Consider the following 25,120-nt stretch of genomic DNA (forward strand, 5'->3'; position numbering starts at 1 on the left):
CACTGAAATTAATCTTCACTACATCCTACATTTTGCAAATAGCAAAAAAAACACATTAAAATCCATCTGGCATGGCTTTCAGTGACAAAAGATGGGAAAGATTGACATCTAGTGGCGTTCTAGCAGTATCGCATAAAATGTTAATCCAGTCAAATATAGTAACATACAGGTTGTCCCCAAAAATGTACACACATACTTTAGCAGCTGGTTCTATTACATTTTGAAAATGAAATGTATCTTAACAAACACTGCTTTTATAATTATTCAAAGTGTGTGTGTACATTTTTGGGGACACCCTATAGTTGTATTTTGCTTTACATAGGCTGTCCTAAAAAAAAAAAAATTCATATAAAGCAAGTTTATGTTATTATTTATAAGATATAACTATTGAAATTTCTTGTAATCATTTAAAAATATTGCCCTTATAAGTTTTGCCACCTAGGTAATATTTTTTTTCATTTTTTATTTTAAATCATATATTAATTCTGTATTTCTCTATATTTCATATAAACTGTGAATTTCATAGTTTCCTAGCACTTTCTGAGATTATTATATTATTCACATTAAAATAAATAAACATAACATTGTTTTATTGGTCTTCTTGTAAAGTAGTTACTCGTAAAATACACTTAAATGTATAGAGGAATTCAACACATTTTAAAATAGAAGTTTTTGATTTTAGAACAGTTTTAAATGTACAGAGAAGTTGCTTCCTATTATCAACATTTCATGTTATTATGGTACATTTGTCACGATTAATGAACCAACAATGATGCATTATTATTAACTGAACTCTATTTCATTCCAGTTTCACCAATGTATTAAGGTTCTCCGGAGAACTGGAACCACTAAGATGCATCTATATCCAGGTCTAGAGCACATCTTTATCCTTACTTACAGATTTATGTATAGAGAGAGAGATAGATAGGTGGCAAGCACTTGTCTGGACAGACCTTCCCACCCAGACAGCAGGGGGAGGGGGAAGGCCAGGCCCTTGCTCCCTGGAGGCCAGGAGAGGCCCCTGGACCTGGTGCCAAGAGGCTGAGCGACCTTCAGCCAAAGCTCAGGTCACGGGAATGTGAAATCTGGCCTCTGGCGGCGGGAAGGGGAACCCCGTGCTCTCCTGGAGGTCAGGGTCCTGGGAAAGGGGGAGGTGGGGAGGGTGGGAAGTGGGCGGATGGGGGCGGGGAGCCCGCCCAGGTTTGGGAAGAGGGGACGCTGGGGACCCGCCGCGGGGCCCAACCCGACCTCCAGCGCGGCTGCCCAGGGAGGAGGAGGAAAAGGCCTGCGCGGAGGGGACGGAGGTGTCGCCCCGCCTCACAGGAATCCGGCCCTGGCGGGGCCTCCGGATCTGGAGGCGGGGGCGGTCCTGCGCGCCCGGCGAGCCGCCTCGCCCACGGGCCGCGCCGCCGGCCGGGAGCGCCCGTGGCCGCGCCGCTGGAGGCTCGCGGTTCCCGGACACAACTCGGCCGCCTGTGCGGGGTTAGCCGCGCGGGGGCTGGAGCGCTGGGCGGGCGGGCAGCCGAGGTCCCGGGGGCGCCGGGGCGCGGGGCCCGCCGCCTGCAGGGGTTCCGCGCGGGGTGCGGGCGCGCCGGGGCGCCCAGGCCTGGAGGCGCGGGGCCGGGCCCGGGAGAAGCGAGCGCAGGCCTGGGGCTGATCGTGATTGGGTGAGTCCTGATCTGGGAAGGGAAGTGGCTGAACTCTGGCGGGTGATGTTTGTGCAGTGTGCGTGATTTGGTTTCTGCCTGCAAAGCTGGCATCCGTCTCTTCTGTTCCCGCATCCATTCATGACATTCTCGTGCTCACAGCACGCGGGCCGCCCAGGTGAAGTCGCTCACTGGCTCTCAGAAGCATCCATGACATCTGATTTGACTTCTGCAATCCCCAGCCCAGGTTGCTTCTAGCAGGTCCCGTGTTAAGTCAGGACAGCCTGGGTGTTTTATAGGGAGGGGCAGGTTCGCGAAGGCCAGTTCATTCCAGAAAATACTCTGCATTTCAGCCCATGCAGCATACAGGGCTCATTTCACACAACCCTTCTTAAGAGGAATACACAATTGAAGCTGCGATGGTGTTGAATACTTGAATTTCTACAGGCACTGGTTTGTGGGCGATCAGGAGACAGCTTTTTCAAAGTAAAAGTAGATGATCCAGTCATTTCCTTGACAACTAGAATGGAGTGACTCACGGAGACTGGGACTCGGCCTTAACTTTGATACATCAACAAATTAATCCACTGGGTTCAGTTGTTGCACTTCCGTTTACAACAAAAAGTAGGTCCTGTCTGCAAATAAACAGCCCTAAATGTACCCACTGAGCGGAATTTTTTCATCTCTGTATATAAGGAACTACCATAGAACTGTTCTGTGGCTAAGTGGTTTGTAATTAAAGCTTAAATGGTCCACCACATCAAGTTTTAAGGTTTGTAGGACGCATCCTGTAAGTTGTGTACATTCTCCAGGGGTTGGCAAACTCATTAGTCAACAGAGCCAAATATCAACAGTACTTCTTCAAAATGGACTCGCCCAGGCCGAAAACCAACTTCTGCGCATGGGCCACAAAGTTTCAATCGCACTGTACATGAGCCGGCACATGGTATTTTGTGGAAGAGCCACACTCAAGGGGCCAAAAAGCCTCATGTGGCTCGAGAGCCGCAGTTTGCCGACCACGGTCCTAGACTGTAGGGCTGATGTAGGAGTTGATAGTTCACAGGGAATTAAAGATGTTCCGTATATTGCATGAAAGAACAGCACAGTAATGCATGACCGGAAGACAGAGAAACCAACGAAGCAAAACAAGACATAAAAAGAAAAACAGAAGGTAAATGTTACAGAAGGTAAATGTTACCTGTGTTTTGTGGAAAGACCAACTCTATCCCTGTTGTCCTTGTGACCTTGGGCAGTCATTGAGTGGACGGGCTCAAGTGCCTCTTCAGAATTCTCCTGAATTCTGTGGTCAAATGTATAAGCCATTACACTGAACCTGGAAGTTCAAGAAGTTCCACAGAAGTCCAGAGACTTTGAAGACATGGGGAAGAGCAGAGGAGAAAAAGTTGGAGAAATGGTCTAAAAGTCATTTCAAGGCATCCATTTTCTTGTAATCCCCACCCCCACCCCCATACCTGGCCAGCACCCCTGTCTTGGAGACCTCGTGTGCCAGGTTCTTGTTCTGACCTCTAAGAAGGGTTCGGGAAATCTGGAGAAGGCTGTGCGTAGATTAAATAGGAGTCCAGAGACGAAATATAATTTTGAAAGGCATTTGGGGGGCAGAGGAGCCTAGTTTAAAGGAAACTAAGATCTCCTTGTCCCAGGACCCCATGCTTTTTATTAACACAATTTGTCCTGAGGCGAGGCAGAGATACACACTTCAAAGGGTCAGGGTTTCCTATACAGAGGCATTGTCAGATTTGGGGGAATTAGCCTACAGCTGTTCAGGTGTTTGGCCAGTAGGAGGCAATAACATGTAGATTAAGATGCCCTGAGGTGTCTGGCAGCAAGCAATCATCCCTTTTCAGGTTTGGGGAAATGCCATCAGCCATTCCCAGATTCAGCCCTGCTGTCCTGCTGGAATTGGTTTCCAGCACTCGTGGTCTCACTACACTTTGAAGTGAGCAGGAGTGTTCCTCTTGGCAAGGATATGGTGTAATGTGAAGAGAGAAACTAGTTCTTCCATTTTGTAAATCATTTTCTTCTTAGTTTGAACTACTTCCTTCACACTCCCCTCACCCCACCCCATGACCTCAGAAAAAGGGTGAATATTCTGGAAGAAGAAATTATTTAATTTGAAACAGAAACAAATGGGTATGCGTTTTCAAGTTGCACAAAAGGAGAGGAGGTGCTAAGTAGGAGCAAGAGAAGCTAAATGAGTGCAGGGGGGACTCCATTCTGTTGTAATCTCCATGTTTTGGAGATATCAGCTACTGTGAATTTTCTTTCTTTATAAAGGTTAAATAAGTTCCAGAAATGTCTTTAATTTAGAGAATATTTTTGAGTCTGGTCACAGTGTAATCTTTTGATTTAAGCATGAACATTCAGAGTAATCAGAGAGCAAAAACATATTCTTTAGAAGCGCTGATTGAATCTCTGCCTATTGATTTGTTTTTCAAGAAACAGGAAATCTTTACGTGACAGGCATTGGTTTAGGTCAGGGTTGGGCAAACTTTTTGACTCGAGGGCCACAATGGGTTCTTAAACTGGACTGGAGGGCCGGAACAAAAGCATGGATGGAGTGTTTGTGTGAACTAATATAAATTCAAAGTAAACATCATTACATAAAAGGGTACGGTCTTTTTTTTTTTTTTTTTTTTTTTTAGTTTTATTCATTTCAAACTGGCCGGATCCAGCCCGCAGGCCGTAGTTTGCCCACGGCTGGTTTAGGTGCTACAGGTAAAGAAAGCTAATAAAGTGTCAAGATCATCATAATAAAAAGCCAAGTATTGAAAGAGAACTTAAGCAACATAAGTGCCCAGCCATAGAGGAGTAGATAAAGATGGTGTGATGGTGTGGGATATATATATATATATATATATATATATATATATATATATATATCCCTGGGTGTAACATCACAGCCTGAACCTCGACCAACCGGAAGGAAGTCAGTCCTGCAGGGTCTTGGAAATGGCTGCGCCCTCCCCCAGCTGTTTCCAGGAGGGTGAGGTTTCAGGCAGGAACACGCCGCCCTCGGAGCAGAGCGTGGAAGTACTGAGTCCTGGGTTGCCTTGCCAAGGCCTGCACCCTCCCCAAGCTGTTTCCTGAGAGGCCTGAGGGAAGAACCCACCCTCGGAGCGCCAGGAGTGCCCAGCAGCAGTCAGTCCTGGGTTGCTGAGGCAGAGTCCACAGGGTGGTAGAACTCTGGGTCTCTAGCCCAACAGGGGGGCGTGGCTGGCCTTCAAACCAGACCCTGACAGTAGGGAGGAGGCAGCCCCATTCCTCACAGAATCTGCTGTTGGATAGCTTGCTGTCAGTGGCCTGCCAGCCAGGAACCCCATTCACCTGCACCCCGGGCCCTAACAGGGGGGAGGAGGGAGCCCCATTCCTCACGGAATCGACAGGTGGCCAGCTTGCTATCAGGGGCCTGCCAGCTAGGAATCCTATTCACCTGCATATCTGTATAAAGTATTAATACATTATATTAGAGGTCGTGGTGGTACTGTTTTACCCACAGCGTCTATAGGAATTGCTGCGAATTTACTTCTCCGTGGAAGCACCTTTCATTCCCAATATAAATTACCGATTCCATTAAATGAAACTTCAATTTCTAGACTCAATATAAAGAGTGAAATTGCTAAAACTATTAAGAAGGCCCAACTTCTCATTATTGATTAATGCACCATGGCACCCAGTCATGCTATAAACGCCATAGTCAGATTACTAAGAGAAATTATGAGTCTGAATGTTGTATTTGGTGGGAAAGTTCTCCTTCTTGGAGGGGATTTTCGACAATGTCTCAGTATTGTACCACATGCTATGCGATCGGCCATAGTACAAACGAGTTTAAAGTACTGTAGTATCTGGGATGTTTCAGAAAGTTGTCTCTTACAACAAATATGAGATCAGAGGATTCTGCTTATAGTGAATGGTTAGTAAAACTTGGAGATGTCAAACTTGATAGCAGTTTTCATTTAGGAATGGATATTATTGAAATCCCCTGTGAAATGATTTGTAATGGATCTATTATTGAAGCTACCTTTGGAAATACTATCTCTATAGGTAATATTAAAAATATATCTAAACGTGCAATTCTTTGTCCAAAAAATGAGCATGTTCAAAAATTAAATGAAGAAATTTTGGATATACTCGGTGGAGATTTTCACACATATTTGAGTGATGATTCCATTGATTCCACAGATGATGCTGAAAAGGAAAATTTTCCAATTGAATTTCTTAATAGTATTACTCCTTCGGGAATGCCGTGTCATAAATTAAAATTGAAAGTGGGTGCAATCATCATGCTATTGAGAAATCTTAATAGTAAATGAGGTCTTTGTAATGGTACCAGATTTATTATCAAAAGATTACGACCTAACATTATCGAAGCTAAAGTATTAACAGGATCTGCAGAGGGAGAGGTTGTTCTGATTCCAAGAATTAATTTGTCCCCATCTGACACTGGCCTCCCATTTAAATTGATTTGATTATGGTTTCCTGTGATGCCAGCATTTGTGATGACTATTAATAAATCACAAAGACAAACTCTAGACAGAGTAGGCATATTCCTACCTGAACCAGTTTTCGCACATGGTCAGTTATATGTTGCTTTCTCTCAAGTTTGAAGAGCATGTGACGTTACAGATAAAGTCATTGTTTGCATCACTGTTGTTTTTATATCATGTTTTTGTCGTTTTCATATCATGCCTCTGTTGTTGTTATATCCTTTTGTTTATTTATTAATGTTACTGTTTATTTATTAATGAATTTATATATTATTTTCATATACGTTTTACTAATTTCCTTTCATCTCTCACACTTCTATTATAGAGAAAGGGCAAATAGCAATATTAAAATATCTCTGCTAATTAATTCCCTTTTAATGTGCATGAATTTTGTGCACCAGGCTACTAATATCTATATATCTATATATCTATATATCTATATATCTATATCTATATCTATATATACATATATATAGATATAGTATTTTATCCTATCTAATAATAGAGAAACATGGTAATTAACGGTAACTTCGCTACTCTTCCCATTGGCTAATCAGTGAGATATGCAAATTAACTGCCAACAAAGATGGCGGCCGTCAGCCATGCAGCTGAAGCAAACATGAGGCTTGCTTGCTCCAGTGTCGGAGGAAGCCAAGGTTCCCCGCCTGCTGCAGCCCAGCTCTGAGCTCCAGATGCAACAATGTTGCAATTATAGAAGCTAAACAAACCCAGAAACCTGCTTTCAGCTGCCAGCAGGCTCAGAGCTTAGAGTGCCAGTGATGGCAACAGAGTTTCAATTATAGAAGCTAAACAAACCCAGATACCTGCTTTCAGCCAGTCACAGCCTCAGAGCTAGAGCCGGCTCTCAGCTCCAGTGACAGCTATAGAAGGTAAATAAATCCCAGAATAAAAAAAAGAGGCAGGGAGCTTCAGTCGCCCGCCAGCCTGAAAACGGCCCTCAGCCCCTCACCCAGGCTGGCCAGGCATCCCAGTGGGGACCCCCACCCTGAAGGGGGTGTGACCAGCTGCAAACAGCCATCAGCCCGTCATCCAGGCTGGCCAGGCACCCAAACGGGACCCCCACCCTGATCCGGATCACCCTTCAGGGCAAACCAGCCAGCCCCCACCCATGCACCGGGCCTCTATCCTTTATAGTAAATGGGTAATATGCAAACTGACCCTAACAGCAGAAGGACTGGGAATGACTGGTCACTATGACACACACTGACCACCAGGGGGCAGACGCTCAATGCAGGAGCTTCCCACTGGTGGTCAGTGTGCTCTCACATCGTGGAGCTCTGCTCAGCCACAAGCCAGGCTGATGGCTGCCAGTACAGCGGTGGTGGTGGAAGCCTCTCCTGCCTCCTCAGCAGCACTAAGGATGTCTGACTGCAGCTTAGGTCTGCTCCCTGCTGGCAAGTGGGCATCCTCCAAGGGCTACTGGGCTGCCAGAGGGATGTCTGATTGCCAGCTTAGGCCCAATCCCCCAGGGAGCAGGCCTAAGCCAGCAAGTCGTCACCCCCGAGAGGTCCCAGACTGCAAGAGGGCACAGGCCGGGCTGAGGGACCCCCTACCCCCGAGTGCACAAATTTTTGTGCACCGGGCCTCTAGTATATATATATAAAATACTAGAGGCCTGGTGCAGGAATTCGTGCACGGGTGGGGTCTGGCCGGCCTGCTCCAATGGAGGCCTGTTGGGCCGGCAGTGGGGAGGCGCCACGGGTGGTTGGCCAGCCATCCCTGCTCCTGATCAGGGTATTGGGTGTGATGAGTGGCCTAGCTAGCTGGGGGGGTGCCAATCGGGGCCCAGATCAGGCTGGTTGGCTGCAACTGTGTGTCTCATAGCCACCGTTTGTTCCGATCATTCTGGTTGTTCCGCCATTTGGGTTGCTGGGTTTTTATATATATAGATTACTTGGCCATAAAAAAGAGAAATCTTACCATTTACAAAAACATGGATGACCCTAGAGGGTATTATGCTAAGTGAAATAAGTCAAAGAGAAAAGGACAAATAACATATGATTTCACTTATATGTTTAATCTAAAGAGCAAAGTAAACAAACAAAACAGAAACAGACTCACAGATGCAGAGAACAAGCTGATGGTTGCCAGATGGGAGGTGGGTTGGAGGGCTGGGTGAGGAAGGTGAAGGGATTAAGAAGTACAAATTCATGGGTGTTAGGTACAGCACAGGGAATATAGTCAATAATATTGTAATAAGTAGGTATGGTGCCAGGTGGGTACTTGAAATGTCAGGGGATCACTTCGTAAGGTATATAAATCTCTAACCACTATGCTGTACACCTGAAACAATATAATACTGCAGTCAACTGTAATTGAAAAATTTTAAAAGTTTAAAGAAATAAAAACAAACAAAAAGAGAGAGGCATACTAAGACATGTGCTGGGAGGTGCAAGTTAACAAGAACAGTTTTCCTAGGGTAGCATTTGCTAATAGCAGTGAGCAAGATTAACCTGATCTATCTATAAAGTGCAGCAATTTTCAACCTTTTTCATCTCATGGCACATAAACTAATTACTGAAATTCTGCAGCACAACAAAAAATAGTTTTTTGCTGATGTGACAAAAAATAAATTTAATGTTGATTCCTTCACATTGGATGGCTATGTAGCATGTGTGTGCACATGTGTGGGTGTAGGGGGACATGGCAGGAGGGAGGGAGCAACTTTATACAAAAGGAAAATTTAAAAGTCTTAATGAATAAAATTATATTATTATGTTAAAAATACTTTTAATATTTTATTTTTCAGAAGAGGACTATCAGAAGGATCTGGGAAACACAATTTTCCTGTAAAAAACAAAGATCCTTTACCTACACATTTTACAAGAAATGTGCAGAAAGCCATTGATAAATATACCTGGTAAGTATTAACCTATGAAACACTTCTGATTGCAAAACAAAACATGCCCATAATGAATATGGCAAACAAAATTGGAGATTGGCCGTGAATTTCTAAAAGTAAACAAGCAGTTTTATTTTCAGATAAAACTAAAATTAGTGAAATGTTACATTGCATCAGTATTTTAAATTCTGTGTGCTGTGAAATTGACCAATGTATTTAAAGAAAGAAAGAGGAAGTGGCTCAGAGAGGTAAAGCCGGTTTCCGGCCCCACCTCTTCCCAGGAAATATTATTTCTGTTGCCTCCGTTTGTTCCTGCAGTGAGTCCGTGTCATCGTTTTCATCCAGTGGAAGCCCCACACCCACAGAAGCCCACAGCTCTTGGTCCGGGTCTGCGACGCAGAGTTCGACCTCGACCACAGGTTTATCTACCGAAAGGAGCTCCATTTGCTCATGGAGAGATGAAGTATGTCTCAGAATACTTTGGATAATTGCATGGTTACAATGTGTGAAGAAGAGTTGCTTTCTTATTTTCTTAAATTATTTTTGTATTTTAAATTTTTATGGATTTCAGAGAGGAAGGGAGAGGGAGAGGGAGAGGGAGACAGAAACATCAATGATGAGAGAGAGAATCATTGATCAGCCGCCTCCAGCACGCCCCCTACTGGAGCGCAATCCGGGTATGTGCCCTTGACAAGAATCAAACCCAGGGACCCTTCAGTCCACTGAGCCAAACCGGCTAGGGCTGCTTTCTTATTTTTAAAAATATCTTTTTACCAATTTTAAAAGCATTATCTATTATATACATACATCACCATACATATAAAATCATTTCTATGTCACACGTAAAATCTTAAAAATACAGAACAAATAAGGAAAAACAAAAATCACTTATATTCCCATATCTCAAAGTCTCAGCTATTAATAGTTTTGTTTTTTTCTACTTCCTTCCCCTCCCTCTCGGTGTGTTACATTTAATTTCTTATATGAAATCTATGGCGGGAAATTCAGGACAGATGCTCACAGTAGGAACTCAAGAGGAAAACTTGGGTGAAGTAAAAACTAAAAAATCGCCCTGGTTAGAGGATTTCTAAGCAGATGTTTTACTTTCACCTTCTTAGTGTTGTGGAAACTGTTAACTTTGACCATATCTTTGTCATTTTTGGGAGTGGGGTTTGGAGCCAGGCAAGCTTTTAGTCACAGCTCTGTTGGGTGCTCTGCCGATTGCACAGCCTCCTGCCCCTGTAGCCCCTCAAGTGCCCCTGAGCATCCCGGACGAGGCCTTTTGTGAAGCCCTTGTGACTGGGAGCCTCCACTGTAGCCCGTGGGTGTTCTATCTCCTGCACTTTCTTGTGTTCTGTTTTTCTTTGCTCTCATTAAAAGCAGTTCTCCACTTGCCCCTCTTCCTCCTACCATCTTACAGCAGCGATTTGCAAAGTGTGGGAGGGGACGCTGGGAGGGAGTCAGCTCTGAGTCACTCAGGACCTCTTCAGAGATGTGCTCTCACTTCTGATAAGCAGCCCCACCTCCTGCCCACTCCCTGCCACCCCACTCGCACTCTGCTCATGAGTGTACAGGTGGGAAGAAGGCTGCGAGTCATGGCTTCGCACTGTCCAAATTCTGGTTTTTCATGTAATTATCCAGAGAAACTCTTATGGCTTTCATTTGTAGAATGCACATTACTCCAGAACGTACAGTTGCTTTTAAACACTTTTATTTACTTTTTGATAGAGAATATTTGCAAATGCAATGGAGAGAAAATGGAAAGTAAGCCCTCTCGCAGGCTGTACCCAGGCAATTCCCTCCTAAGAGACATATGTTAATATTGATTTTCTCCTTATTTGCACTTTAAAAGAGAATTCAACTCCCTTGCAACATGGGAATCTAGTTTATTACCAATTGGAGGGAAGAAGTAACACAGAAAATATTGACTAGCATTCTATGAAAATCAAGCTGAGTCAACCATTTGGATCAGGTATGTCAGACTGAATATGCACTTCGTTGCCCTGAGCTGTGGATTAGATTTCAGGTTCACACATCCCTGGAAGAAAAGATAACCAGGTGTTTACTCTGGAGGCTGCCTGGTCAGTGTTGGTTCTCGTAATTCTGGTAATGTTCACATCCTCCTCCTTGGACCTGAGGGCTGTAGGACTGTTGCCTCCCAACCATCGAGAACACGTAGAAAGCCTGAAAAGTGTTCTTATCCACATTTCACTGTAGCCACAGTCCAAGAACCTCTTTAGGTCAAGCAGGAAAAATTAATACTCTGGCCTCACCCTAATAATCGTGCCTCAGGATTTTTTTTCATTGATGGAAAGAATGTGAATGGCCCTTTCTATAAAAGCCATTTTCCTTTTCAGTGGTATCATCAGAGAAAGAAATAGTTTGAACTTTGCAGATGTGCTTAGATGCGGTCTCACCCAACCATATGAGAGACATATGTCTGCATATTTATACACGTGTGTGTATGTGTATGTGTGTGCATCTATATATATATAAAACCCTAAGTGACCAGTCAACCGTTTCACCAGTCAACCTTTGACTGGTTGCTATGATGCACACTGACCATCAGAAGGCAGATGCTCAATGCAGGAGCTGCCCCCTGGTGGTCAGTGCACTCCCACAGCGGGAGCGCTGCTCAGCTGATGGGCACCAGATGCTGGGCTCATGGCTGGTGAGCGCAGCTGCAGTGGCTCGAGCCTCTCCCGCCTCCACCGCAGTGCGACCTAGTGGAGGTGGCAGCAGATGCAGCAGGGCCGGGATGAGTGGGAGCAGTGGGCTCGGGCTCCTCCCTGGCTGCATGCCGCTTCGCACACTACTACATCCCTCAGGGGATGTCAGACTGCTGGTTTCGGCCCCATCCCCACAGGCAGTCCAACATCCCCTGAGGGGTCCTGGATTGTGACAGGGCACAGGCCAGGCTGAGGGACCCCACTGGTGTACAAATCTGTGCACTGGGCCTCTAGTATCTATCTATCTATCTATCTATCTATCTATCTATATATATATATTAAGATCTGTGTCATTATGTATACCTATATCTATCACTATATCTATGTAAAATCTCAAATATGTCTCATAACTCATGTAGTAGATGACCTCTACTTAATAGTTACAGAAACTGTGCATCAGAGTGGGATGCAATTTATCAAAAGACTGAAAATTGCAACACTGGTGTGTCTGACCACAAAATCAACTTATTTCTATCTTGTCATAATGGGTGCTTTAAATATGTTAGCATCATGGATTATGAAGCTGTTATGTCTACAACTTTTAGTCTTGTAACCAAATGTGCATTTCTGTTTTAGGAGTTTGACAAAGCCAGTGCACAGAAAGTACAGCAGTTATTCTGGGAGGTCGAGGAAATGTTATTCGAAGGGAAAGTGAGCCCACAGACCCAGAACCTCATGGCTGAATGCAGCGAGTGGGCGAGACGATCCATCCATCTGAGGTAGGGGGGTAATTCGTAGTGATTCACCACAATGGGTTTTGGAACCGCCCACTCTGGACTCGTTTAACACAGTGAGTACATTTTGACTGAAACACTTGCCTGGTCAAAATATGTATCTAGAACACGTGCCCTTTACTGAGATGTTGCATCTTTTGGGATGGCAGCTGAGGAACTACTGAGACATCCCTATACTCAAGTGCATTTTAATTTCTGAGAAGCAGTTAGCTCATCCTCAGAACAAATACGAGAATGGTCACCCTTTACCTTCGTGTTTACTAGTATGTGAGCAACACGTGTGTGTCCTCAGTACTGAAAGTAGGACACAGCTTGGGGGAGGAAGAGGGACAAAGTAATTATTTGCTGAATGATTAGAAAGATGAACCTTACCATTGCACCAAGATTCCTTATGTAGAAGGGATCACTTGTTGTTTTTATATCAAAGATGGAGACTATAGATTGGATATTAAGGGAAGTTTTTCTTCTTTCAACTACTCAGCCAAACTACTTAGGGGGGAATCCATATAGGTTCTCCGAAGTTCCTCTGTATTGTGCCCAGGGAGGTAAATGAGAATATTCATACAGATATCAGCAGATCTTCTGGTGACATCCACTAGGTACCTTTAAAAAATTCTTGACTAGGTAGGTTTTTATCTTTTCTTTTTAGTCCTCTATAAGCCTCCCGCCTCAGAGAATGCAATAGGTCCCTTAGCTATTACTTGTGGGCGCTGACTTTTCTAGGCCTGGGAGCCTGCCAATATGTCAGGAACTGAGACCTGCTCCTGTCACTGTTAACTCACATAGTTAAGATAAAAAATGAAGGAGGGAGGATAGAAAAAGAAACTATTGCAAGGAACATAAGCCAAGTATACATATTTATAGATTCCTATTCATTATGTAGATCTTAGTTAACATTTATAGAGAATTTCTGTGTGCTTGCATGACACTCGATCAGTGTTTTCAATCTTTTCCATCTCATGGCACATGTAAACTAATTACTAAAATTCTGTGGCACACCAAAAATATATTTTTTGCTGATATGACAATAAAAATAAGTAATTTTGAATCATTCACAACCAATGGCTGTTGTTGTGCTGGCTATTGTCATTTTTTTATTTGACAATCTAAGGGGGAAAAAGTCAGTGCCCTGGCTAAACAGGCAGATATGACATGTTTTAAAAATTCATGTGGCAAAAATATATGTATTTTTTTGATGTGCCGCAGAATTTTAGTAGTTTACGTGTGCCAGGAGACGAAAACTGTTGAAAACCAGTGCCCTAGATGTAAGGAACTGATAGACTTTATCTCCAGGTGACTGTTATCATTCTGTCTTGCCTACACAATCAAACATATTGAGTGAGTGGCTTAGACGCCTGAGAACTTGGCCTCAAGTCTGTCAGTGGCAAGAATAGTCTGGCCTCTCCCTTAAAGCCTGTGGTTTTTGGTGATGCCAGGATACTTCCCATGTGCCAGTATGTTCCTTATTGTTTCATACACGTTCCTTCAAAATAGTATTTTATATGACTTTTAAAGCTGCAAAACACTTTACCTTATCCAGTAAAAATATGAATAGCTTTCTCTTTTTTTAAACCTTGCAGAGTATTAGGAAGACAGGTCATCCTGCCAACCGATGAAGGGGTCCGCCACTTCCAGGGCAGCGAGCCTCGCTCTGCAGGTCACGAATCCTCCCCGGATGCCTGTCAACGCAGCAGCAACATCAGGCAGTAAGTTCCTACAAACTGGTTCCAAAAGGTAGTTTTAATGGCATTTTAATTACACTTTTTCATGTCTGTCTCAGCCGTGAGCCTCGGCTCCACCACTTTGCAAGTTTAGATTTCATTGAAGGGAAGGTACAAAGCATTATTTTTATAAGATGCTTCTGATTCTAAATTGATGATGATGATGATGATGATGACGAAGACGACAATGTGTGTGTGTGTGTGTGTGTATAATACTGATATCAAGGGAGTAAAAAATATTTTTATTGATTTCAGAGAGGAATGGAGAGGGAGAGAGAGATAGAAACATCAATGATGAGAGAGCCATTGATCAGCTGCTTCCTGCACACCCCGCATTAGAGACTGAGCCCACAACTTGGGCATGTGTCCTGACTGGGAATTGAACTGTGATTTCTTAGTTCATAGGTCAGCACTCAACCACTGAGCCACATTGGCTGGGCAAGGGAGTTAACTTTTCAACCTTTGTTTCAAAGAATCTCTGAAAGGTGAGCTAGATACAAAATCAAAACTACTGGATCCTAAGCCCCAAGGCAGTAGCAGCAGAAGAACTACAGCTCCAGCTATTTTCTTTTGCTCACTAACAGATTTCAATGAATGCCTCCATGCCAGTCACACATACTTGGGACGGTGCCATGACATCCTTTCATTGTAGCAAAGAGGATGCAAATCCATAGAGTAATGTAGGCTTCCAAGAAGCCCTTACAATGTTTAATGATGCCCGTGTTAAAAATGTTGCTTCTAAGGACATGACTTTCGTTAAGTGTAATATTTAGTGACTTTCAAATTTGGGACTCTGTACTTTCTGGATCATTTAAGGACCTACCATAATCATGCACACATTGTATTCTTGACGTTCTACAAGCTCGCATGGAGAATCTGCTTTCCCCGTAGGCTGTGCATCTCTGGCTCGCAAATAATCCCAGCGGCACTTGCAGCCCCGGCCCTGCCAGGTCCCAACTGCACAGAAGTAGCTGACATAGCGGCATGTTCATCCCTGCAGGAAGAGGTCTACGATGTGGATGGAAAAATCGAAGAATATTTCGCTTTTGACAGAAAAGAAGAGTGAGTAGAATTTTATTTGGCACTGACTTAATGGTTTAATAATATTAATTTATTTGGTATATAAGTTTGATTACATGCTCATTTAGTGCTTTGTGTATATTTCACTTTCCAAAAGATTTTCCATTCTTTGGAGAGTATTGTGCTCTCAAAAGCTTTCCAGTTCCTGGCAGGAAATGTCTACGCTAGAAGACTGCTTCCCTTTCTTGTCATTTTAAAAATATATTTTTATTGATTTCAGAGAGGAAGGGAGAGGGAGAGAGAGATAGAAACAGTAATGATGGGAAAGAATCATTGATTGACTGCCTCCTGCATGCCCCACACTGGGGATCGAGCCCGCAACCCGGGCATGTGCCCTGACCAGGAATTGAACCGTGACCTCCAGGTTCACAAGTAGATGCTCAACCACTGAGCCATGCCAGCCAGGCTGTTTATGACAATATGGTACAGATAGAAAACAAGAGTTGTGTTTAGCATAATGGTGAACAGGACTTGGTGCCCAGGAGCTCCTGGTATCCTATAGCTGGCTGTATATAGGGCAAAGGGGACGGTCCAATTTCAGCACTAAATGCATATTTGGTTCTTAAACAAAAGCTACACATATAATATACTAAAAATTTGCCTTGTAATGGAAAATTGATACATTAAAAAATAATGCACTATTTAAAAAAAGAATGTGATGTTTATTTATCCTATCTAATAAAGACATAATATGCAAATTGACCATCACTCCATCACAAAGGTGGCGGCGCCCATAGCCACAAGATGGCGGTGCCCAATCCCCTCAGCCCTGCCTGAGTCCCACAGTCCTTTCAGCCCAGCCCGGGGAGTGGCAGGCACACGGTGCGGCTGGACCCACCCTCAGCCCCCCTGCCACCCAGGGCCAGCCCGAGGCGCAGGCAAGCCTCGGATGTCTGCTGCCCAGCCACCCAGGGCCACCCGAGGCTCAGGTAACCAGGGCTGGCTAAGGCTTGCACTGCCGGCAGTGGCAGCAACAGAGGTGTGATGAGGGTGTCGCCTTCCCCTGATGGCTGGGTTGCCTCCCACCCCTGAGGGCTCCTGGGCTGTGAGCAGGCAGGCCTGGCTGAGGGACCCCCCTCCAGTGCATGAATTTTCATGCACCAGGCCTCTACTATGTGTATAATATACATCTATGAGTGTGTGTTAGGTAGATAGGTAGCATTATTTACTTTTAACCCTTGATTCTTTTATTAATTAGAATGGATTTTGTCTTTAGTGACAATGAACACCTTGAACAGAAATCAGCTCACCACTGTGGGATGTGGCGCAAGCATGGACTTCCTCCCATTTCCCCTCATGACTGTATCAAAGACGCTGTGGCCGCAGAAGTGTTCGATCACATCTGGACAGATGTGGTAGAAATACTGGAAGAGCTGATTAGAAAAAACTGGGAAGTTACACTTACAGGTACTTATTTGGTGAACTTGACCTAATGAAAAGAAAAAAAAGACCCTTGCCCTAGATGGTTTGGCTCAGTGGATAGAGCGTCAGCCTGCCAACTGAAGGGTCAATTCTGGTCAAGGGCACATGCCTGTGTTACATGCTCAATCCCCAGTAGGGGGCGTGCAGGAGGCAGCCGATCAATGATTCTCTCCCATTATTGATGTTTCTATCTTTCTCTCCCTCTCTTTTCCTCTTTGAAATCAATAAAAATATATTAAAGAAAAAAAAAGAAAGAAAAAGAGGCCTTCTTTGTCAGCACCATGCCCACCCCAGCCTGGCCATATGTAGGGCATGATTGGGGTTAGAGGGACAGGCATTTTCTGCCTTCATTCACAAGTGATCTTTAATCTCTTCAAAAAGGTCATTATCCTTTTTGAGTTGTAAAAATGATATACATGTACTCTGGGGGAAAAACCCACAGAAATACACAAGAAAGAAGCTAGAAGTCATATTTTTAAAAATGTATTATGGTAAAAAAAAATCAAACAAAAACCTTACCTAACTCATCTCTAATAATGGAATATTGGCTTTTTATTGTTTACTAGGGGCCTGGTGCACAAAATTCATGCATGGGGCAGGTCCCCTCAGCCCAGCTTGCACCCTCTCCAATCTGGGACCCCTCAGGAGATGTCTGACTGCCGGTTTAGGCCTGATCCAGGATCGGACATCCCTCTCACAATCCAGGACCTCTGGCTCCTAACTGCTCACCTGCCTGCCTGCCTGATCGCCCCTAACTGTCCCCCCTGCCAGCCTGGTCACCCCCAACTGGCCCCCCCACCAGCCTGGTCACCCCACGCAGCCTGCTGTTCAGTCATTTAGTCTTTCCTCACTTATCCCCCTGCCGGCCTTGTTGCCCCACGCAGCCTATTGTTCGGTTGTTACTGTTACTGTGATGGTGTCCCAGGCAATTTGCATATTCCTCTATTATTAGTATAGATGATGTTATATGTAAAGTAAAATGTAAACATAGATCATTTAATAATGATTGCATTTAGCTTTATAAAATGCTTTCTAAATTACGTGAAACTGAGCAGAAGCAAATCTGTATTAATAAAAGTGTAATATGCTAATTAGACTGGACAGTTGAACAAACTTCCGGATATCTTTTCAGATGTCCTTCCAGACTAAGCCACGCTGGCGGGGGCTGAGGCAGAGGCGGTTGGGGGCAATCAGGCAGGCAGGCAAGCAGTTAGGGGAGATCAGGCAGGCAGGCAGAGCAGTTAGGGGCGATCAGGCAGGCAGGCAGAGTGGTTAGGGATGATCAAGCAGGCAGGCAGAGTGGTTAGGGCAGATGAGGCAGGCAGGCAAAGTGCGTAGGGGTGTTCAGGCAGGCAGGGGAGCAGTTAGGGGTGATCAGGGAGGCAGAGGGGTTAGGGGTGATCAGGCAGGCAGGCAGAGTGGTTAGGGCAGATGAGGCAGGCAGGCAAAGTGCGTAGGGGTGATCAGGCAGGCAGGCAGGTGGTGGTTAGGTGCCAGGGATTCCATAGGGATCAGGCCTAAATCAGCAGTTGGACATCCCCCGAAGGGTCCTGGATTGCAGGAGGGTGCAGGCTGGGCTGAGGGACCCTCCCGCATGCACGAATTTCATGCACTGGGCCTCTAGTCATAGAAATGTTAGTGGTGGACGGTGCTATGTGATCAATTTGTACAATGGAGTAATAATCATGCTAATTTAAATAATATTATTTTTCTAACCAAAGGGATTAATTCTGATATAAAATTCCGAGAATTTTTCTTGTTTCCGTATATAATCTCTACTTTTCTGCCTAATACTGAAATGATAGGCATTCATTATGTACATGTGGAAAAGTATCATGTCAGCCAATTGCTCCATGGGGTGTCTGCTCTCTCTAGCAAGGTCCAAGGCCATAGCAAACTCATGGTAACTCAAGAACAAATATTTTCTTTAAACAGTGACTTTTAAGTACCTATATTAGATAACGTTATTAATAATATTGTATTTTCTATTGACACAGGAAGAAGAAAACAGAAAGAAAAACTGAAAGTTGCTGAGGCTAAATCTCCGCAGGGACTCATTTCCCATATTAACACTGATCTAATGAGTGTTCCCCCGTCCAGAAGTTCTGAAACTCAAAGCATCTCCCTGGCTTTTCATCATAATACCCCCCAGGTAATGTTTTCTCCCTAATCTCTCTCTCTTTCCTTCAGTTTTTATACCTTTGGCTTTAGTTTGTCAAGATTACTATTCTGCCCTAACCGGTTTGGCTCCGTGGATAGAGCGTCGGCCTGTGGACTGAAGGGTCCCAGGTTCGATTCCGGTCAAGGGCATGTACCTTGGTTGTGGGCACATCCCCAGTGGGAGGTGTGTAGGAGGCAGCTGATCAATGTTTCTCTCTCATCGATGTTTCTAGCTCTCTATCCCTCTCCCTTCCTCTCTGTAAAAAAATCAATAAAATATATATATTTTTTAAAAAGGTTACTATTCTATTAAACTTTATCATCAAGATATTCGTGTCTGTTTGTTAATAAGACTAATTTTTAAAATACTTATTTCATGGAGTTTAATAAAATCACCACATTCTTTAATAGAGTGGGGACACTCAGATTTGAAACTTTCCATCAGCTTTGAGCTGTAGCACTGTTTCCATATTTTTGAGGAGAAAAAATGTTTGCCCCAATATTTCTAGCCAATTTGCAGGTTACAAATGTTCTCATCTCCTCCCACCAAAGTGATAAAAGAATCAGTCAGTGAGTATACATGGGTTCATCCAACATTTATTGAGTTTGTGTGAAGTGAACTGTATTAGGTGTTTTGAAGAGATATGTAGATGAAGAAAGCATAGTCCCTGACCTAGTAAAACAAACAGTATAAAACAAGTCAGATGCAATACATTCTGCGGATGATGTGCAAAAGCAATGTATTTTAGGAGAATAAAGGAGTAGGAAGTCTGCATGGGTCATTTCAGGCCCATCAAAGGCATGGAGGAATGTAAGATGGGGCATGTTTAGGGAACAGTGATTGGACTTCGGGTTAGAGGATGGGATACTGGGACCCGCAGAGGCATTGTGGCAAGACCAGAGCATTTGGAATCAAGAGACCTATAGGGGGAATTATATTGGATGTGTTGATTGAACTTTTCTAAACTTTAGGTTCCTAATCTGTAGAATGAGGATAGTAATATGTTGTCCAAGGGATTGTGGTGAGGGCAATATCATGTCAATATATGACAAACACTAACACAGAACCTAGCAACTAACTATCTTAGTAAATTTTTGTTGAATTGCATTCTTACTCAAAGACCTAGTGGAAAGCAAAGCTTATTCATGGGAGACCTTCGGTAGTACTAAGGAGTTGGGATTTTATGTGTCGCACAGCCCATCTTGTGTAGAGGGGAGCAGGGAAAAGGGGTTTGAGAGGGTTCCTGGTCTCAAGCTACATATAATTCAGTTGGCGGGAGTGCAGCCATGCCACACGCACGTGCACACACACAAGATGAGGCAATCTAGTAGGTAGTAGAGTGACTGAGAGGTTGAGCTTTGGTATAGACTACAAGTTTGGAGCCTGACATCATGATTTATTAGCTTTGTGATCTTGAATCAGCCCCTTTCCTTCAGAACTGGATTTATTATCTATGAGAATTAAAGGAGACAAGACATTGTGTGGCATAGAGTAGGCACTCAATAAGTGTTAGTTTTATTATTGTAATCCAATGCTAATTATATGTATTATATCATATCATATTATGTTATATTACATTTCATTATATCATAATAATTACATGTCCTTTAGCTCATAAATGATGTAGGGTTCAAAGGAAAAACAGCATACCCTTCACAAAGTAGAGCAAGCATGTCAAACTCATGGCCCATGGGCCGCATGCTGCCTGCAACGAATATTTTTGCAGCCCAGCCAATATAATGGTATCTAAGAAACATTTTACTAAAAATTTCATAATTTAATTTTTACAATATTCTGTTATGCATAATTATTAATAATGAACTACAACGTTCACTAATGACTGATTACTATAATTGTGTTGCATTCATTTCCCTTACATTCCTTGTGCGCAGGCTCACCATTTCTCTCCACTAATACTAGCAGCGAATATTATAGCAGCCAATTGCCACATCTTTAGTCTTGTACTGACTTGTTTGGTGTGCGCAACAGGAAATATTTTGCTTTCGGAGAACAAGAAAAATAGGCTTATTTGTGTTACACTTATTAATTTGTGCAGTTATTCAGTGTCTGGTAAGTTAATGTTCAAGAAAAAATATTAAATTTTAATAAATGTTCTATTATTTTATGTTAATGATTACTCATTTATTTCAGCCCTTTGTATTCAGCATGTCTTTATCAACATAAGGCTACGTTTCCATGAAAATGGAAGCTTTTTTTTTTTTTTTTTGCAGCCCACATAAACTTAAACCTTGTTTATTTGGCCCATGTTAGCCTTTGAGTTTGACATGCTTGAAGTAGAGTAAGACCTTAACTGAATCTTAAACAATAGGCAAGATTTGGCAAGCTGAAAAGAAAGGGGAGGGTACTCAAGGCAGAGGGAAAAATATGCCCTAGCACAGGAGCAAGTCTACAGAATGCCTTTGTGAGATTGAAAGGACACAGGCCTGAACAGGGCATGCAGTTCAGTGAGTAGTGGTTTAAACAGGAATATCTAACAGGATCGCTTTATTCTCCAGTGTGCAGGCTTACTGTAAGTAAGTCCTATTTGCTTTTGTTGTTTGAGTTGCTCTGAGTTTGTTGTAAGTTTTGGTCTCTTGAAACTGCTCTGACAGGTTCAACATCATCTCCCACTTTGCATAGTAAAATATGCAGCATGAATTACATAGAAATGAACAGTTGATAACAACATGGAACCGTTAAACATTAGGCAGAAGAAATAAACTTGAGAAATAGGAACATTGCGCAAATGTTCCCATTTCTCAAGTTTATTTATTTTGCCTGACGATATCTAAGCAATTATTTACAGATATTTGGTGGTTTTTAATAGTATTAAGAAATGTTTTCTACATCTATTTTGATGTTCTTTTTTGGATAAATGCTGAAAGAAAATACATGGACAACACAGGCAAAAGTGCCAATAAATACTAAGAGAACTTATTTTGAAATAGTCATAGTATTCTAGTGGTAATTGCAATAGGTCTTCATTTATTCCTCTAACATTTCTTTGTACATTTATCCAACATGAGGAAAATGTGATTGTAGTTGCTAGTTCTATTCTTGACCCAGAATAGAATTCTAGTCTCAGATACCCAGTTCCTCTAGGTCTAAATAATATTTTGAATCCTAGTTGGACATATTAAGGAATTGGAATAAAGAATTGATGATTGAACCCTTAATTCATGCTTTTACCAATGTTGTCTAATTTCATTCCCATAATAATTCTATGAAGTAAGTGTCATTATTCCCAATTTAGAGATCAGGAAATTAAAACTCCACAGCAGTGATTCCCAAAGTGGGCGCTACCACCCCCTGGTGGGCGCTGCAGCGATCCAGGGGGGCAGTGATGGCCACAGGTGCATTTGTTTTAACTTTTTTTGTATTACCTTTCTATTCTGAGTTCAATAAATAGTTTCATAATTTCAAACTTCAATGTTTCTAATTTACACCTTTCTTTACTATATTTTATGAAAAAGGTAGAAACATTAATACATATATCTTTCTGTTTAATTGCTATTAAAATTTTAAAAAAATTAATTTCCAGGGGGCGCTGAGTAATATTTTTTCTGGAAAGGGGGCGGTAGGCCAAATACGTTTGGGAACCACTGCTCCACAGTAATCTTCCCATGATCACCAACCAGGAAGCAGTTAGAACTGGAATTTGAATTTAAGCCTTTGGATCTGGTGGTTGGAGTTTTCCAGGTACCATGCTGTTGCCAGGAAGCAGAGGGGGAAGCTGTGAAAGACAAGGGAGGAGAGGTCCAGAGCAAGCTGACTGGTCAGGAGCTGGGACCCCTTTGCTCTGCTTCTCCTGGTGCTCTCTGCACCTGCCTCCCCCTGGGGTGCCCTGGAGGCTGTGTTCCCTGGCTGTCTTGCCCAGCAGCTGTCCCCTGTGGGCGCTCAGAGATTAGAGAACATGAGGTGTGGTGTTTCTTTTCTCCCGGCAGCCAGGTCACAGTGTATTGGTGGCATTTCTCCAGGCAGCAACCCTTGTTGCTCCAGGCCCAAGTGTGGGCATGTGTCCCCACTGTAATAAGCCTTGGAGAATTAAGTTGTTCCTTGTTAATTTTGCTCCCCACCTCTGTATAAACTCTAGCTCCTTTATTGAATTTTCCTCCCATTCGCCAGTCTGAATGTGCCGTTGCTTCCGGTGGATTCCAGCAGGCAGTCATGGTGGCAATGGCTATGGATGCTTTTTAATATTTATTGTTTTTACTTTCCTCAGATCCATCGCTTCTCCAACAATTTTTCTAGTGATTTGAGTGGTGTGATGACAATTCAAGCAAAACCACTTCAGCAGAGACCGACCTATTTTGCATACAGGATGCAGTACGTATGAGAAATAACCACCCAGCCTCCTCCCTGTGCTGCGCAAACGTGAACACCCGGACTGTGGAGGGCGTGAGAGAATGAGAATCACACTCAGGGCAGGTCACGGCCAGTGTTTGAGGATAAAAACACTCTATTCAAATATTGACCACAGAAGGATTACTGTTAGATTGGGGCAGATAAGAAAAAGGGGCCCAGACAGCATGGTTCAATGATTGATTGTTGACCTATGAACCAAGAGGTGACAGTTTGATTCCCAGTCAAGGCACATTGTCCAGGTTGTAGGCTCGATTCCCAGTAGGGAACGTGCAGGAGGCAGTTGATCAATGATTCTCTCTCATCATTGATGTTTCTCTCTCTCTCTCCATCTCCCTTCCTCTCTGAAATCAATAAAAATATATTTAAAAAAAGAAAAAGGGAATGTAGCAGTGAATTTTTAATTTTGTGGGCTATAATGTTTGATCATAAACAATAAGAAACTTAGATCTTTTCTCTCTATTGATGAATTCTTCATTGAAATTGAAACGGATTTGGAAATAATAATCTGTTTATCCTTTCAACAAATAGGAGTATCGCCTAGGAGCCAGGCACTGTTCTTGACGGTGTCTGGTCATGGGCAAATGTTCCCTATTCTCACAGAGCTTGCATCCCAGTAATTAACTTGATTTCCCTTCCCCAGGAATGAACAAGAGGACAAATCACTGAGTGTGGGGGCTAGTGCCCTTTCTGCGGCCCGCCACCGTCTCGGACGAATCTCAGACTCCTGCCGACTACAGACTCCAGCAAAGAAGACACCGGTACACACGAGGCTGCCTTCTCTCACTTCGGACTCACAGAGAATGAAAACCCCCAATGTGGACAGTGAGGAGGTGCTTAGGGGAACAAGACTGTAAGTCCTGCTTCTCTCATGGTAAACAAAAGTCACAGAGGACAGAGGCCCTTGTCACTTAGGGCTCCTGGATTATTCTAGACAAAGCATCCTCTGTCAAACTTATGTGGACACTTTTCTAAGTTGTTTATGCATTTGAATATTGACATGAATTGAATATTTAACATTTGCATATTTGGCATGAATTTTGTTTCAGCAGTATTTACAGAAGTTCTTAGCTGTATTTATAACTTATTGGCACGCCCATTGTGTTGTCTCGCTCTGGGGCCACTACCTGGACCGTCATGCCACAGGCTTTCTGCAGCAAGGGAGGGAGTTATTACAGGTCCCCCTGCACCTGGCCAGTGTGACTCAGTGGTTGAGCATCGACCCATATACCAAGAGGTCGCAGGTTTGATTCCCAGTTAGGGCACATACTCTTATTTCAGGCTGATCCCCAGTGGGGAGGCATGCAGGAGGCAGCAGATCGTTGTTGATGCATTGATGTTTTGCTCTCTCTCTCCCTTCCTTTATCTCTACAAATCAATAAAAACATATTTAAAAAAATAAAAAATAAAGGTCCCCCTGCGGGAGGTGGATGGTGGAAGCACTGGCTAGTGCTTAGCCAGTAATTGGACTTTTTCAAGATGGGTTCATAGCGCCACTTCCAGCTTTTTCACAGGTCAGTGTGTGTTGCAGTTTGGAGCTGAAATTCCCAGTTCTAGGTGGGTCTGTTCTGTTAATTCTTTCAGGACCCTTCTCCCTCCTGGGTTCTCACTGTGGCTGCCTGGGACCCATTCCTCACCCACACCCGGGCCAAGAGCACGTGACTGGTTCACTCCTCATCCTCCCAGCCTGCCTGGGCTCCACTATCAAAACCTTTCCTATTTCCTATTAAAGTGAGTTTGGACACTTCCAACTGTACATTCCCTTTTACTTCAGGCCCCTCCCTTTCTGTAGACATGTGTTTTCCAATATTGCCATGCTCAAGGCCCTTTTATACTCTATTTCCAACTATTCCAAACCTATGAAATTTTAATATTCCAAAAATATACTGTGCAAATT

At 43.4% G+C, this 25,120-nt stretch overlaps 1 protein-coding gene across 4 annotated transcripts in view; it reads left to right on the forward strand.

Moving 5' to 3' along the window:
- FAM149A (family with sequence similarity 149 member A) overlaps positions 1-25,120 on the forward strand; it is a 51,476-nt gene that overhangs the window by 14,248 nt on the left and 12,108 nt on the right. For 2 of the 4 annotated variants that reach the window (XM_070408232.1, XM_070408230.1), the window contains exons 2-10: positions 8,922-9,032; positions 9,333-9,477; positions 12,320-12,462; positions 14,058-14,183; positions 15,090-15,260; positions 16,477-16,685; positions 18,698-18,852; positions 23,084-23,187; positions 23,867-24,076. In XM_070408232.1, coding sequence (XP_070264333.1) covers positions 8,922-9,032; positions 9,333-9,477; positions 12,320-12,462; positions 14,058-14,183; positions 15,090-15,260; positions 16,477-16,685; positions 18,698-18,852; positions 23,084-23,187; positions 23,867-24,076 — 1,374 coding nt within the window. The remainder of the gene's footprint in view (positions 1-8,921; positions 9,033-9,332; positions 9,478-12,319; positions 12,463-14,057; positions 14,184-15,089; positions 15,261-16,476; positions 16,686-18,697; positions 18,853-23,083; positions 23,188-23,866; positions 24,077-25,120) is intronic. The other 2 variants (XM_070408231.1, XM_070408233.1) reach the window with 2 other exon arrangements.

The sequence above is a fragment of the Myotis yumanensis genome, unplaced genomic scaffold (assembly GCF_028538775.1).
Source record: "Myotis yumanensis isolate MYYU_CA2020_CCGP unplaced genomic scaffold, mMyoYum1.0.hap1 SCAF_3, whole genome shotgun sequence".
Taxonomy (NCBI): Eukaryota; Metazoa; Chordata; class Mammalia; order Chiroptera; family Vespertilionidae; genus Myotis; species Myotis yumanensis.